The following is a 12,723-nucleotide window of genomic DNA, read 5'->3' as shown; positions in this document are numbered from 1 at the left end:
CTTCCCAAAGTGCATTTTCAACAGCACCCCAAGGTCACTTTTTAAATTGTAGTGCCATTGATGTCGCTCATTTGCTCATTGCCCTAAATAGCTCCCCATTTCACTCCAAATAAAAGTGAAAGTCCGTATGGTGATCTTGTGTCCTTATGGAGGACTTATGTCCTCCTTACCTTCCTTGCCTCTCTGATTTCATGTCCCGCCCCTGTCCTCTCCTCTCACCCTGCTCAGACACACTAATAGATGCGTTGCCACCTCAGGGCAGGGAAAGCCTGGAAGTGTAGGTTTTACGTGGGTGGCTATGTGTCAACTAAAAAATTATATTTTTATATTAGAAAAAGAGAATGGGTATTGCAGATTATATAGCAGTCTGCCACATTTGCTCTTGTGGGTCTTGGGTTCTGTGAGGTAAGGTATCTCTTATTGTGCCCTCAGTTTTCTAATTATTTTAGTGAGACCTTAGTAGTATAAATGGAAGGTGATACTTGACCATTATTTTTTCATCTTTTAGATTCTCATGGCTCACTATATTTCTGGTTAGATTGAAGTAGCATGGTGAGGTTTTGTTTTGTTTGTTTGCGTAGTTGATCTAGAGCAGCGGGTTCTCAAATTTTTTGGTCATGAGACCACTTTACACTCTTAAAAATTATTAAGGGCACTAAAAAGCTTTCTGTGGGTTATATCTATTTATATTTACCATGTTAAAAATTGTAGCAGACATTTACAAGAAGATGCAAGTGAGCATAGCCATTAACTTGTACCCTATGGAACTCTCCACTATACAGATGGATGGTAAAAAAAGCAAATAATGTTTTAGTAACATTACGAAAATAATATTGACCTTGCAGACCCCTTGGGGACGCTGTATCACACTTTGACAGCTACTGGTCTTGAGAACATAACCTGTTTTTGCTGACATTGGTAATTGTTTATATTGCAAGGGATAAGTGGTAGGACTGCAGATTGAAAAATAAAGGAATTAAGGCAGGACCACTGCCACCGAGTAGTTAATGGTCCAAAAAGAAGCAGTTGACTGACCAATGTATAAACTTCTTTCCTATTAGATTTGAGGGGAGTTGGTTTCCGTTTCTGAATTATAAATAAATTTGTGTGGGGGAGTTAATAGAGTTAAAGAGAGATTTAACTATTGGTTTCCATCTACAGGAATTTAATAAATTCTGGTGTTCAAGATATATTGAATTAAGCATTTTATACGTCTAGAAGCTCATTGCGGAAAAGTTTGATTTTTGTGCGCACTTACCGTTGTTTTTGGCCGCCCAGCCCTGAATCTACCTTTTCTCACCCGGCACATTCCACTTTGCCTCCTATGGAAGTGTGAAGTGCTAGATATTTGCATTTTTAGCCACCTTTGCAGCCTGGCTGCAGGCATGTGACCTAGGTTCTGCCAATCAGGCACCTCCATCTCATATTTGGAAATAGAAACCAGTGACATGAAAAAATAACGTGGCACCTCCACAGGTGGCTTCCCGGACAGCAGCTGGTGTTGGTGATGGAAGCCGCTGGCTCCCCCGCCCATCAGTGACAGGCAGCAGACCAGTGCTGCTGTGTGATTTGGGGTCATGTTGCTGGGTATGTAGCCTCCAAGCCCAATTTCTCTGGCCTTCTTGGAAATTTGTGACCTTTCCATTATCATTCTGTGGATTCAAGAGTCGGTGCCTTTGCTTGCAACTAAGACTCCTGCTTGATACATTCTCAGATGCAGTGTCTTTCCAAGCATTGTTTGGAAGTCTCATGTGTCAAAATCACCTGCACCACATCCTAACAATGCCTATCGGTGGGCTTAAAACTAGTGGATCCAGAATCCTTTTGAGTTCCAGGAATCTGCATTTTAAACAAGTCTCAGGGTTATATGATTTTAGAACTGCTGTGCTAATGTTTCCAACTTTTTAAATTATTTGTGCTCTGTTTAAGGATCTGAGTAACCCCTAAAAGAATTCATTCTTGGCTTTTAGGAGACCCTAATCAATGAGTAACTAGTATTTCCTTGTCCTCTTCTCTTCCCACCCAGCCTCAAATTCTCCATAAGCCTCTTTGTTCTGTCTCCTTAACTCTTTTAATGTCTTTTTTTCCTGTTTTATTCTCACCAAGAAGTGGTAATTCTCCCAAAGGGATTGCCTACATTCAGTGGTCCCAGGATTAATTTGGATTTTAAAACTGCACTGTGACTGGGGCTCTCTGTAGGTCCTTTCTTTCTTGGGCACTTCTGCAACCTGCAGGCCTACAGCTTGATGTGTACTCCAGGGATCACTGGAGAGGATGAAGGGGAAAGATCAGAACACACTAAGTGACTTTCCTTGGAAGGATTTTCCAGCCATGAATTCAGGTCAGAAAATAGCACGGAAGGATTGAATAAGCTACTTCTGAAGTTTTCGAGAATCACAGAACGTTGTAACTTGAAAGAGTGTAGCTTAACCCCCTCATTTCATGAATGAGGAACTGAGGAGAAAATATGTGTTCAGCGTCGCATAAGTGATTAGTGGAATATAAAAGCCGACGTAAATTTAGAAGTGGGAAGTGATCATGCAGAGCTCGACCTAAACTAGCATACAGAGGAAGGAGACTAACATTTATTGAATGATTATTTGAACTTGGGTACGTTCACTTAACATCCCTGAGCCTCAGTTTCCTCAACTGCAAAATCAAGATTCTAATAATAGCGGACATTGATATGATATTGACTATGTGCTGGGAACTGTTCTAAGCACTTTATGTGCTAAGTCATTTAATCCTTACCACAATGACATGACATAGGTACTATTATTTTCCCCCTTTATTCAGGTGCACAGAAAGGCTAGATATTTACCTGCAGTCACCCAGCTAGAGTATTCATTTTCTATTGCTGCATTGTAAATCACCCCAAGCTTCATGTGTTAAGACAACATACATTTATTATCTCACAGTTTTGTGGGTCAGGAGTCTAGGCACAACATAACTAGGTCCGCTGCTTGGGGTTTCACAAGGCAGCAATGGAGGCGTCGACCAGGGTAAGGATCTGATCTGAGGCTTGGAGTCCTCTTCCAAGAGCACGTCATTCTTGGCAGAATTCATCTCCCTACTGCTGTGGAACTCAGGATGGCTGAGTCTTCCAGGTCGGCAGGAGAGGTCTCCCACTCAGGATAATCTCCCTTCTGATTAATTGAACCTCAGATGTTTAGGGGCCTTAATATATCTGCAGAATCTCTTCATCTTTGCCATATGACAGAATATAATAAACATGGGAGTAATCTCCCATCACCTTTGCTATGTTCTGCTGAGATGAGAAGCCAGTTACAGGTCTTGGCCACACTCAAGGGGAGGGGCTTACATAAACCTGTGGATTCCAAGGGGCGGGAATCACAGCACCGTCTTAGAATTCTACCTACCACAGCCAGTAGGACTTAGTTTAAGCCCAGATGGGCTCCAGGGCTGAGTCCATGCTCTCAATCACAATGACCTTCTTTCTCCTTTCGAAGCAAGTAAATCCACTTTATAACCTTGCGTAGTGTTCTAAGTAAGATAACACGCAGCAGATTCATACTGGGTACTAGGCAATAACTAATTCTCTTCACACTTCCTTTTTTAAAAGTCTGCTTCAAGAAACCTTATAACCACCTGCAGTTCTGTATTTTCATGAAGAGATTTCCAATAGTCTTAGATTATATAAGTTATTTCAATTTGTACATATTTTTTCTGAGGCAGAAATAAGCCTGGCATTTGGGATTTGAGACTTGAGTTCTCAAGAAATAACCATAGCTCTGCTTTTTGTCTTTGAAACAGATGAAGTGATTGAGAAGAAACAATAAACACCATCATTTTGTAGACAGGACAACATGGATCCGCCGTTAACGGTGAATTCCCTGGTAGGTTGGCACCAACCGATATTTTACATGTGGTCCGAAAACCCAAAAAGAAGAACAGAAACACACTGAATGGGAAATGAGTCACAATTACTTCAAGAAGTTGAGCACTTGCCGTTTTCATCCATCTGCGTGGTCCTCTCCTTTGAGGAAGTGATTAATAAAACCACCTTTGCTAGAATTAAAAATAATGCTTTTTTTTCCATGAAAGTGTGACATTTTAATTTATCTGGTTCGATTCCAGGAGTGTAGTCCTTTAGCACAACACCGGGGAGAAGAATTTCACAGATGACATTGTAGCAGGTACTTCAACTTCTTTGTGCCTCAGCTTCTTCCCAGATAAAAATTAGAGGCTTACCTTGTGTGGTAATGACCAAGGAAATAATTTTGTATTTAACACCTAGATGCTGCTTTGGGATCTTTGTGTAAATGTGTGACTACTTGAAACTCTCATCCTTTTCATCTTTTCCCCTTACAGCCAACATAGTACACACCTTCTTGAGCTACATCTTAGAAGAAATAACGTGCTGGAGAGGAAATAACAGGGGCCTTGGGATCCCATGAGCTTATTGTGTGTCCCAGATCAGTCTCTGAATGTGAATATAGGAACGTTATATAATCTCCATGGCCCTGTTTTTGTACTTTGTGCCTTACAACTTTTGGAAACCGTAGTTTTAATGTTGCCAGCCTGTTCTTGGGGCTTGATAAATGAAAGCTGTCATTACCCTCCCCCTCCTCCTGATGACCCTCCCAAACCCACTCACTACCCCTGTAGCCCTGGGAGCAGCAGTATACTGAATACCCTATACACACAAAGCTTAGCACCAGAACATAAAGAAATAGAGGGCCTGGGGCTTCCCTGGTGGTGCAGTGGTTAAGAATCCACTTGCCAATGCAGGGGACACGGGTTCGAGCCCTGCTCGGGGAAGATCCCACATGCCGCGGAGCAACTAAGCCCTTGCGCCACAACTACTGAGCCTGTGCTCTAGAGCCCACGAGCCACAACTGCTGAAGCCCAGGCGCCTAGATCCCGTGCTCTGCAACAAGAGAAGCCACCCAATGAGAAGCCCACACACCTCAATGAAAAGTAGCCCCCGCTCGCCACAACTAGAGAAAGCCTGCGCAACAAAGCAACAAAGACCTAATGCAGCCAAAAATAAAAATAAATAAATTTACTTAAAAAAAAAAAAAAAAAGAAATAGAGGGCCTGGTTCTTGCTCTGAAATAGGTTAGTGTTCTCTCTCTGAGGAAAAAGTCCTTCACAGATGCTCAGTTGCTTTTGAGAGTATGTTTGAGGAGCAGAAAATTGGAGGAACTTTTCACTTTCTGACCCCATATTGTCAAGGCACTGTGGGATAATAAAGGCTGACCCATTTCCACCTCTGCAGAGGAAGGAGTCATCCTTATCAAGTGCCTTGTGTGTTTTTCTAGAACATTACGTAGGAATAATTAAAATTTTAGTGGACATGTCAATGTAAAAATGAACACTAAGGCTTCTTCATCTGGAAAATTTATTTACATCTAAGAAGTTCATATGCAAATGAAACATTACAGATTGATGAAGAGTTTAGGCTATTTCCCAGTTTATCTCCTAAATCAATTTTAAACTTAGGAAGGGTAGCACCATTCCCGTAAAGGGAAAATAAATCTTATTTTTTTCCTTCAGATAAAAAGATAATCTAATTATAATCATGTTGCTCCCTGTCTCTCTTCCTCCTTTATTTGATACATTTATTGGTTATCATTTGTGTTGCAGGGAATATACTACATTCCAGAGGACAGAGATGAGTGTAAAATGGTTCCTTTCCCTCATGGAGTTCATAAGGAGTCAAAAATACTTGTATACAAATAATTATAATTCAGGGTAGACCGTATAGTAATAAAAAACAGACAAGTTACTTTTGTGCACACAGGAGGCTAGAAGTCTGCTTTAGAAAATGCCCTAATTTCCATAGATTTTTTTTTTTCCTGATGTCATTGAAACATTTACCTGTGGTCAAATAACGATATTTTTGGAACACAGGATTATTTGTTTACGTGGGGTTTATGGCTGCTTTCACACCAGCAGAGCCTGAGTAGCTGCCATGGAGACTGTATGTCCCACTGAACGTAAGAAACTTGCTATATGGCCTTTAACAGAAAAAGTTTGGCTCTTTCACCTTTCAGAAGCACTGACTTTTTATTGAAGAATTGAATAATTATCCTCAATGTATATGTTCCATGTTTTTTCAGATGTGTATAGATGTTGTTTTTATTAATAAAATACAAATGTATTAATATCACAGACTTTTCTTTAGTAATTATTATTATTTTCTCAGTCAGGGACTAATTAATGGTGTAGTTACTATTATGTTGAGCTCTGAGAGTGTCTTTATGTTAAAAAAGGGGTGGGGGGAATGGCCATATGCTTGAAAAGGTTTTTCCTGGAATTATTGGTGGGGTTTTATTCACTTGGTAAAGATACAGGGAGACCCTGAAAGCTACTTATAAAACCAGATGTGTTTTGGAATAGAATTGAATCCTGATAGTAACTTCGAATCCAAGCCATCTCTTGGAGGCCCTTCAAATATAATGACATGATCCCTACCCTGGTAGGAATTCATCTCTTGGCTTGCTTCCGTGAGGATATAAGGGTCAATGATATTTTACCTAAAATGACCTAAAACATTTGCATACCCAGGAACTGCCACATAATTGTAGCTGAAACCTGTAAGAGGTCTTAGTCCAAAAGAGTGTATGTTTACCCTGGAGATGTGTGTCTTTCTGGTGTGTAGACCACACGTTTAAGCAAAAAGACTTATTTTTATCATATCATTAACTCTTACGAAAAACTTTCCTTAGGTATTGATGTCAGGTATTTAGTACAGAAAATACATGTATAATTTCAGTCATGTTCATTTCTTCTTATAACCAGAGATTCAAATTCGACTTTGCAGAAAAAGTTAGCTGCGATGCCGGACCACAGGGATGTTTCCCTCAGCCCGGAAGAGCGAGTCCGCGCCCTAAGCAAGCTGGGCTGTAATATCACCATCAATGAAGATATCACTCCACGCCGCTACTTTAGATCCGGAATAGAAATGGAGAGGATGGCGTCCGTGTATTTGGAAGAAGGAAACTTGGAAAATGCCTTTGTTCTTTATAATAAATTTATAACGTAAGTGTTTTATTTTAGAGGTCTTCGAAATGAGAAAATTGAGGAAAATATTTACATGGTATTTTGGTGAGACAGCTTAGATGCCGGCATGTTTTCATATTCAGACTGAATTTACAATCTCCGAAAGCATGAGATGTCCAGGTTTTTAAGTTACCAAGTAATGTACTCAAAGGCGGCCTTACACCATCTCTGAGGCTTAGGGATGAATGATCAGGGATGGGGCGAAGCTCAGGGATGTCAGACACCTTTCAACAGGCCAGCGCAGTAACCAGCATGCCCCTTCCCTCTCTTCACAAATAAAATTTCTTGTTTTGTGTCATTCTTCCTTCACAGGAATGCAAGCTTTATGAAAGCAGACATCATATTGTAGCTCCATCTACAACACCTGGAACGTGCCATTAACATTTTAAATATTTAATTTGATGGGTTGAGACTAGGGGATAAATTGACGATCCTAGGAAGGAACTGATTCCGGGACAGAGTGTAGTAGTTGGTTTCACATTGTGGTTAGTATTTTTTTAAGGCAATTATTTAGCTGTGTAAGAATTGTATGTATAAAAGAGCTTCCAAAATATTGAGTGAAAGTGGCTCCATCAAAACAGCCGTGTAAAAATATCACACTTCACATTAGATAGATATTTGTTAGTAAGATATCCTAGTTTGAACTAAAAGAAATGGGATTTGGGTTTTCCATACCAATTTGCCAGCTTACTGATTGGGAGGATCTCCTGTTACCAAAAATTATTTCATCTGAGCTGAACCCCTTATTTTTGTTTTAATTGGAAATCACACATTGATTAATTGTATTAGTTTAGTTGGGGACTTAACCTGAGAACATTCGAGAAGCTGAAAGATCAACTGTTTTAAATACTGCATCCATGATTCTACCATGGGTGAAATTAAAGGCAGTTAATATGGTGTGCAAAGTGGGCTCTGCACTTTATTCAAGTTAATTAACTTCTTGGAAATTTAGAGAATGGTTGGCAACATTCATCCTACCTGGGAAAAATCGAGTTTCTATAAAGTTAAGCAATAACTATGAAATTGGACGTTATAAACTGTCATTGATGGCACACATTTTCCATTTTAGTTTCTGAACTATAAGTTACTAATGGATAATATTTTTTTCACCTTCTTCTGGATTTTGTACACACACACACGTAAGTGTGGTAAAGGGCCACTCACTCTCTGAGTTACTGAATAATCAGAATATTTGATTTCTCTCCTGTCATTAACGATATGACCATAGGTAATTCAGTTATCCTCTGTGAGTTCAGTTCCTCATCTACATAAATGAAAGACTTAAGGGTGAAAATCTCTGAGGTCTCTTCAACTCTAAATGTCTATGACTTTATGCTACTTACAAAAGCCTTAGGCAACTGACACACCTTATGTAGTTTCTTTAGGCTTTAATTTTCTTATTTGAGAGATAAGAGTTATAATACCATTCCTCTGTATTCTATAGATGAGATGATCAGTGTATGTGTGATTTGTAAACAACAGAACATCAGTAGCTATAAGGTATAACATATTCATTGATCAAAAATAGTATTTGCTCTAAGAGCTTTTCATTCATTTAACAAATATTTATTGAACATTCATTATGAGAGGGACACCATTCTACAGGCTAAGAATACATCAATAAGGAAAAAACAAAAACAAAAACAGAATTTCCTGCCCTTGTGGAAGCAATATCTTCACTTTACCTGGAAGCAATGTACCTGGTTTGCTGTACTGATTTCCCTTCATTTTTATTGTCCCTTGTTCCTCAAAGGTGATGAAAAATAATTAACTCTTAATTAGCACCTCCAAATCCACTAAGGATTCTGTCTGACATTTCTCTGAGTTATGAATTTTCATTTAAGAGTTTTTAACGTAGACACCATGGCACTACTGATTCATCAGTGGCCCTTTGAGTCTTTCAATGGTGAGAAGGGGTTACATCCATCTTTCCAAACTCTTACATTTTCACGTGATCCTCAGTGCTGCCAGCACTACACATAAGTAAAATGATGCTCAAGTGGGATTTAGTGCCGAAGACCCGAGAAAAACCAAAGTGATGTGGTCTCTTCAGGGAGCATCCCAACTTTAACCCTCTTAACCTCAGTGCTTAGTTTGCTGAGCTTAACTACCCTGTAATGCCAAAATCATACTTGGGCCAACCTTTGATGGAAAGGCAAATGGAAAGAATATAGGTTAAATAATGTTATTAACAATGTCCTTTTTGAAAAGGAGGCTCATTCTCAAATCATTCATCATCAAATCAACCCATCATTGAGCTTTTTCTGTCATATAATGCTAAGGATGTGTTTTCTTTTTCTGCAGTTTGTTTGTAGAAAAGCTTCCTAACCATCGAGATTACCAGCAATGTGCAGTACCCGAAAAGCAGGATATTATGAAGGTATTGTGGGATAGACTCTCCCCCGGGGGGTGCAAATGTTCCACAAGCATCCATTATTGATTCATCCCCTTCCTCTCCTCCTCTGTCTCATCCTCTCAAGAGTTTAAGCACAAAAGATTCATTCCATTAGCTATGATGTTTCGATCTCTTCCTAGACCTTTAATCATCATTACTGTGGGATGTCTACTTGAAACGAGAAAAAAAAAAAAAAAGAAGAAAAAGATCAAGAATGTACTTAATCATCTTAAGACGTGAAGAAGGAATTATTTTATGATTCCTCCCAGAGATTGAGAGAATGGTTGTCTATTTCCCCATACTTATTTGAGACAGTCATTTTGACTGGTTTTGATTATTCCATACAATTCTGAACCCAAAACCTATTTGAATATAAGTGTTGATTATTAAGGCAGCCACAAAGTTCTAGTCGTTTTCTTCTTATAGTACTAGCCTATGAGACAATAAAGTGTTTAGTGAGTGGCCTGAAATATTCCAAAGGAAAAGGAAGGTTGTTGAAATGTATTTATTTACCAACAACATTTGCTGCATATATAGTTTCAAATATCTTTAGCTAAGACTATATCCTTTTAGATAACATTTTTAAAATGTTTTCCATTTATTTGTCTTAAGTAGTTTGGATTGATTTTATATGATGGAAGATAAAACAATGTATACAAAGCCAATCACAGTATGAAATTTTAAATTACTCTCAAAAAATATTTTACCACATAACAGAATAAAAGCTTTCTTACCAGCTATGTCAGGCCTGGGGGTGCCTGTAAGCAGAACACAAATTTTTGTCAAATAGTCATCTACATTTTAAAATTTCTGTACACTATCTGAAGGGTCATTCATTATCAGGCCTTTGAGTAGCATTTCCCCTCAATTCTCTTGTTCATGTAAACTCAGAAAATTCTGTATGGAAACCAAGGTCTTAGGCTGCCAAGGTGACTCTTTTACTCTAATTTAGGGTTATTCTTATTTTTACTTGTAGGGAAAGAATTCTCCAAAAGCATATACATTTTCTGTTTGTGATTGAATAAATGGATGGATGGATGGATGGATGACAAAAGATTGGCTAGAGTTAGGAGTTTTAGTCCTAATGAGGCCATTAGCTAGTTGTATGACATTGGACAAGCCTTTCAATCTCTCTAGGCCTTTGTTTCCTCATCTCTACAAAGGCGGGGCTGGTGGGTGCTTGGACTGTATCAGATTTTCCTGCATTATGAATCACTGGGATCCAGATCCCAATCCCTTCTCTGAACATGTTGTCTCAGTAGGTCTTGGGTTAGGCCTGGGAATCTATATTTTTATAAAAAGTACCTCAGCTGATTTTTACAGTCTGTTAAGCCTAGGGATCCCTACTCATGGTATTCTCTGAGGTCCCTTCTAACTATGATGCCATAAAATTTACCTACCATGGAATGTGCAGTTACAAACCCACTACCTAAAAATGAGGTACCTACTAAACAAAATGCTTATCTAACCAGTGAAGTCAATAAAGGTCTTACAAAAGGGATAATTTTTTCTCTTCTCTACTGATAAGTTATATTTTGGAGCCCTAGAAAAGATTGATTTTTCCACGATCATCTTTGGTTACTTGTGTCTTGATTTCTAATGCACATACCAGCTGTTTTTCTTTCTCAGCTGATGATCTGAAAGCTGACTATACTGAAAATCCCACTAATCAATATGTATATATATATTTTTAAAAGAAACTGAAGGAGATTGCATTCCCAAGGACAGATGAATTGAAAAAGGACCTTTTAAAGAAATATAACGTAGAATACCAAGAATATTTGCAAAGCGAAGTAAGTTCAATGGGTACATTTATTGCATGACTGTTTTCTGTGCAAATATTTTTTGAATTTCGTTTTAATGAGTTTTTCAAATGTCATATGCATTCAAATTAAAAATTAAAAATACAGTGATATAAAACCCATAAAAAATTCATGTTGATATCCTGCTTAAGCACTTGCACCAAGGATGTGGTATTTTTATTTCCTGACAACATCTAATAAAGTGAAGCATTAGAAAATAGACTTCTTACAGTGATTTAAACAGAGCTTTTTGACCAACTCTTGCCAATGTAATCTTGAGCCAGATGGCTGCTCTTTAGCAATGAAAGGAGACAGTAAGAGAGGTAGGGAGAACAGTATATGGTTTCTGATGTGTCTAATTATGTATGCCTTGGAAATGTGAATTTGATTCTTAAATATTATAATCAATATAACATCTAGATGGAATAATGGCTAACCATATGAGTGAAATGTAATCTTATCACCAAGGGGTGATGGCTCCTGGATTCTTATTAAATAGAGAGTGAAAATGAAAATGATGTCTGAGACTGAAGGCCACTGAAGGAAGAAGCTGACCCGTCAGTCTATAAGATACTCCAGTTCAACACTTGATCTCTTAATGTTTACAGCATAATGATAAAGGTTGTTTTGCTTCTTCGTTTGGCTATGTGTTTATGTGCTTTGGAAGTTGTCACTTTTACTGACTCTCAGTTCAGTCCGATCTTGTTACCTCGGAGTGTGGTCACAGGCCTTCTCTACTTCCTTCGGTATAGCTAGAAGGCAGGTTTGAGTGAGTTGTTTGCACTGAGTGACAGAAGGAATGTTGAAATGAGAAGATTTCCTCCAGTGTGGATACTGATGATTTGATTTGAACTATAAAAGTGATTTTGGCGGCTTGGACAGAACTGCAGGAAGGGATTTAACTTAACGACAGCCCAGTTAAGTTCCCTTCCCTACTCAGCCATGTGCACGCTGGTCCCCTCAGGAGCTCTCTGGGAGGAGAAGCCTCAGCAGTTGTTACCTGGTCTGCCTTTGGTGACACCAATTACTTCATAGTCCACAGTAGGATCCCAAGTATATGACATGTAGAAACCTTTGGGGGATAGAAGGGCAGGCTTTACGCCTTGGAAAGATGAACAGACACTCTGATAAGCCTTTGCTACAGGCAACACTCACATCACCTGGGAGCCTGTTGGAATGCAGATTCTCAGGCCCCACCCCAGACCTGCCGAAGGCCAATCTGCCCTATAACAAGACCCAGAGTGCATATCAAAGTGTAAGCTGACATGCTGTAAACTTACACCGCTGTAAGCTCTGTCCCCCACCCCACCCCTGCCTTATAGTAGCTCCCAAAGTCTAGTTTTCATCAGAATTATTTGGGAAGCTTGTTAAAGATTTATTCTCTGACCTAATAATGCCTGGATATTTTTGTTAAGACTGGGGAGCTTGGGAATCTTCATTTTTAACAAAACTCCTAGTAGTTTGTTCTGACAGAGTTGATTGGACCACATTCTGAGA

General features: G+C 39.0%; 1 protein-coding gene across 12 annotated transcripts in view; it reads left to right on the top strand.

Moving 5' to 3' along the window:
* Positions 1-12,723, top strand: part of STAMBPL1 (STAM binding protein like 1) — a 45,747-nt gene that overhangs the window by 20,052 nt on the left and 12,972 nt on the right. For 10 of the 12 annotated variants that reach the window (XM_007198447.3, XM_057531272.1, XM_057531268.1 and 7 more), the window contains 4 exons: positions 3,775-3,857; positions 6,791-7,008; positions 9,334-9,409; positions 11,122-11,217. In XM_007198447.3, the coding sequence (XP_007198509.3) occupies positions 3,828-3,857; positions 6,791-7,008; positions 9,334-9,409; positions 11,122-11,217 (420 nt within the window). In that variant the 5' untranslated portion in view covers positions 3,775-3,827. Of the gene's footprint in view, positions 1-3,774; positions 3,858-4,098; positions 4,158-6,790; positions 7,009-9,333; positions 9,410-11,121; positions 11,218-12,723 lie in introns of all 12 variants that reach the window. The other 2 variants (XM_057531276.1, XM_057531277.1) reach the window with 2 other exon arrangements.

Source organism: Balaenoptera acutorostrata, chromosome 16 (assembly GCF_949987535.1).
Source record: "Balaenoptera acutorostrata chromosome 16, mBalAcu1.1, whole genome shotgun sequence".
Taxonomy (NCBI): Eukaryota; Metazoa; Chordata; class Mammalia; order Artiodactyla; family Balaenopteridae; genus Balaenoptera; species Balaenoptera acutorostrata.
The sequence above is the reverse complement of the archived record's forward strand: the minus strand, read 5'-3'. Positions and strand labels throughout refer to the sequence as shown.